Genomic DNA, 3,838 nt, shown 5'->3' on the forward strand with positions numbered 1-3,838 from the left:
CCTGGCGGAAAAGGACCTGGGGGTGCTGGTCGACAGCCGGCTGAACATGAGCCGGCAGTGTGCCCAGGCGGCCAAGAAGGCCAATGGCATCCTGGCCTGTATCAGAAATAGTGTGGCCAGCAGGAGCAGGGAAGTGATCGTGCCCCTGTACTCGGCACTGGTGAGGCCGCACCTCGAATACTGTGTTCAGTTTTGGGCCCCTCACTACAAGAAGGATGTTGAGATGTTGGAACGTGTCCAGAGAAGGGCAACGAGGCTGGTGAGGGGTCTGGAGAACAAGCCTTATGAGGAGCGGCTGAGGGAGCTGGGGTTGTTTAGCCTGGAGAAAAGGAGGCTGAGGGGAGACCTCATTGCTCTCTACAACTACCTAAAAGGAGGTTGTAGCAAGGTGGGTGTCGGTCTCTTCTCCCAAGTAACTGGCGAAAGGACGAGAGGAAATGGCCTCAAGTTGCGCCAGGGGAGGTTTAGATTGGATGTAAGTGAGAGTGGTTAAACATTGGAACAGGTTGCCCAGGGAAGTGGTTGAGTCACCATCCCTGGAGGGATTTAAAAGACGGGTAGATGAGGCGCTTAGGGACATGGTTTAGTGGGCGTGGTGGTGTTGGGTTGACGGTTGGACTCGATGATCTTAGAGGTCTTTTCCAACCGTAATGATTCTATTCTATTCTAACTTCAACAGGATTCAACATTTTCCTGGACAAGCAGTCAATCACAACTGTTTCAGTGATCTTAGTTTTATGGACAACTTCAAAGACCATTCAAAACTAGAGGAAAAAGCAAAGAATTGAGAAATGACAGGATCCCTTCACAGTACATTATGACATTAAACTGATAAGACAGTTTTTCCTGCCACAGGGACATGAACAGTTTTGTGTTTCTATTCAGCTCAAAAACTTCACCACACTTTTTAACTAGAGACCTTCCCACTGCTTCTCTTTAACACCTGACAGTAAGATAAAAATGTTTAATAGAAGTCACTATTAATCAAAATACTCTATGGGTCAAATTTGAGTAACTGCTTCCCCCCAGTGTTGTACATCTCACTTGGAGGAGTATCTAGTGTTTATCTGCTCACTAGCATCATTTTAACATATTCCTTCAGCACTACAGTTTTGAAGAATCAAGTTTACACAATCCAAAGAGACAGAGCTCACATATAATCATAAAAGACATTAACAGCAATTCTTAGTTTATCTTTTATTCCTATAAAGTACTTATAAACTGGTTATTTATAAATTGGACGCTTTTCAAAGCTATGAAGATTCAGAAGCTACGAAGAAAGCTATAAAGATAAAGAAGGACTAAAGGACTGAAGCTAGGCAATTAAAATCGCAATGAGAAAGATGTGATTATTTGCCAGCTGAGACAGGGAACAGGATACTGGGCAATACAAGTTAAACCAGCTTAATTTTGTGTATGAGCAGAGAAGAAATATTTTTTCAATGTATTAAAGGAGCGTTGCACAAAGCACAGTTATCATTTATAGTTGAACGATAAGAATTTGAGTGTTGTTTCTTTGAAGTACAAGACTCTGATCTGAAGAAACTGCTGCAGCATCAGGACAGTCTGTATGCCAAAAATTAGAAATAGAAAAGAACAAAGAAATAAATAATACTCAAACTCAGCAACAGAATGAGTAGTTCCACATTTACCTCTGACATAGACAGTGGCTGCAACGTACCAAGATGTGCATACAATGAACAGAGATAACTCCTATGAACACAAGGCTGATTGGTCCAATCTGGTGTGGAAAAAAAAAGGGAGGACATGGGAGATAAACAGAATTTTTCATTAAAATGTGCTGGGGGAAAATCTATACATGCAAAAATTTCACATTGTAGAAAATAAATAAAGAACTAAAAATTTTATGCAACTAGATTTTTTTTCCCCTCTCAGAGGAGGATTTGCTGCTGATGTTTTATAGCATTCCTTACTTTTAGTCCACTACTCGACAGAAGGCTACTTAGGGACAGTCAAGCCATAAATACTAAATGGGCATGAACAACTTCACTCCTCTAACAGCTTCATTAAGATACTTGCCAAAGAAATTTGTCAAGAGAGAAGACTGCATATTGAACCACTTCAATGTGGCAATGTTAATGACAATAAAGGTTTCTTTCCTTTAAATTAAATTAAATATACCCTGCCTTAGGAAATGTGTTGTTTGTTACCCAGTATAAACTAGCCTGTGCTACACCCTGTTTCTGCAGAAACACGAGATTGATTTAACAAGCTGACACTGCATCCTAGGACATACAATCTGGCTAGAGAGAAGTCTGGACAAAGATAAGACTACCCCATAACAATTCCCATGAGACATCATAGGAGTCTGAGTGAATCAAAATCTTTCTTTTTCTGACAAAGCTTTTGTTTTCCACAGAAAAACACTTCGGCTAAGCAAAAATCCAGTACATGCTATAAAGTCCTCAGAATGAAGTAGCAACTTTAAAAAAAAAATTCTCAGTCTTCAGTAACAACCAAACTGAAGAGGAAAAATAGAACACAGCTCTGTTGAAGTCGGTAATGACAACCAAAAATTATCAAGATTTTAGTTTTCCAGGCTCAGACACGTATCTGTAGATCTTTCTAGATAATTTTTCTAATCTACGAAAAATAGCTGAATTCTTACCACAATGCCAGCATTTTTTATTGCAAGTGGAAGCCCAAGAAGCCCAGTCCCAATATTTCCCTTGAGGAGGTGCGTAAGTGTCTGTATAAACCTGAGGATAAAAGTAGAAAAAGTCACATTTGAAGTACACTCAGATTGGTGGGAAAAAAAAAATAAAACATAAACAAACCCACATTCTCTATCATTTATTAACATATAGGGATAATTTGTGAACTTCAACTACTTTAATGTAGTCCAGCACATTCAAAGAATGTTCTTATTAATCTTTCGATGTGAGCTCCCTCCAATTGAACATACAAGTCTGACCTTCAGTTCCTTCCTCCAGCTCGTGAAAGGTTATTTGCTGTGCAATTTTATTGTCTTTCTGCCTCAGAGTCAAAATTACCAACTTTCATCCATGCTATTTTAGAATCAATAACATTCAAAACAATTACCAGCTACAAATCACAGTTCTGACAGCCAAAGTGTATCAAAAGAAAAAAAACCTTTACAAGATCTTCTAATTAAACTTTAACAAATAAACTATTTCCAAAGTCTTCTGAAGTTTCTTTACAAAAAAATAAAATCAGTCAAAATCTTCTTTAAACAGTGCTTGGATTTTGAGTGACCCCATCACTTTACAAATGGGCACCTTTTAAGATTTTACTGCCAGTACATCGTTAGCTTCCAAAGAACAAAGAACCTACTCAAAATGGGCTGCTTTTTGGCAGAACTATGCGAAGTGCTAAAGTATAACAACAAAACTGTACTGTGGGTGCAAGAAAACCCCTTAAGAGTTCAGTAAACTACTCATGAGAAACAAGTTGGAAGCAACCGTTTTTAACAAGCTGATACTTAAGAGTAATACATACGTAATCCCTTCTTCATTATCAAGCTGGTAATGCTTCTCAACTGGCAGGAAATTATTTTCATGCTCCTCATCTGAGATGCCATCTGAATTTTGTTCATCAATTAACGGCTTCATTACTTCCATGTCTATACAATAGAGTTAACACAAAATAAGCATTAGAAACAAACTTATAGTTTGGAAGTAAAACATGACACAAATAATTTGCCATGCCATGAGGTTTATGGGTGTTACTAACTACAAAGCTGATTTAGGCAGATAGATACATACACCACAAGTTTGCGCAGGAAATTCTCTCTTTATAGGGGCACACAGCCTCATTATTAGTATCATCAACACCACTGTTATTATTATGGCCAAAC

The 3,838-nt window shown here is 38.6% G+C and overlaps 1 protein-coding gene across 1 annotated transcript in view; it reads right to left on the reverse strand.

The window, feature by feature from the left end:
- Positions 1-3,602, reverse strand: part of SLC36A4 (solute carrier family 36 (proton/amino acid symporter), member 4) — a 108,826-nt gene extending 105,224 nt beyond the window's left edge. The window contains exons 1-3 of the mRNA XM_009334837.1: positions 3,481-3,602; positions 2,630-2,720; positions 1,653-1,741 (exon numbers count right to left, since the gene is read on the reverse strand). Of these exons, the coding sequence (XP_009333112.1) occupies positions 1,653-1,741; positions 2,630-2,720; positions 3,481-3,602 (302 nt within the window). The remainder of the gene's footprint in view (positions 1-1,652; positions 1,742-2,629; positions 2,721-3,480) is intronic.
- Positions 3,603-3,838: the final 236 nt, after the last annotated feature.

This window comes from Pygoscelis adeliae, unplaced genomic scaffold (assembly GCF_000699105.1).
Source record: "Pygoscelis adeliae isolate BGI_AS28 unplaced genomic scaffold, ASM69910v1 Scaffold141, whole genome shotgun sequence".
Classification (NCBI taxonomy): Eukaryota; Metazoa; Chordata; class Aves; order Sphenisciformes; family Spheniscidae; genus Pygoscelis; species Pygoscelis adeliae.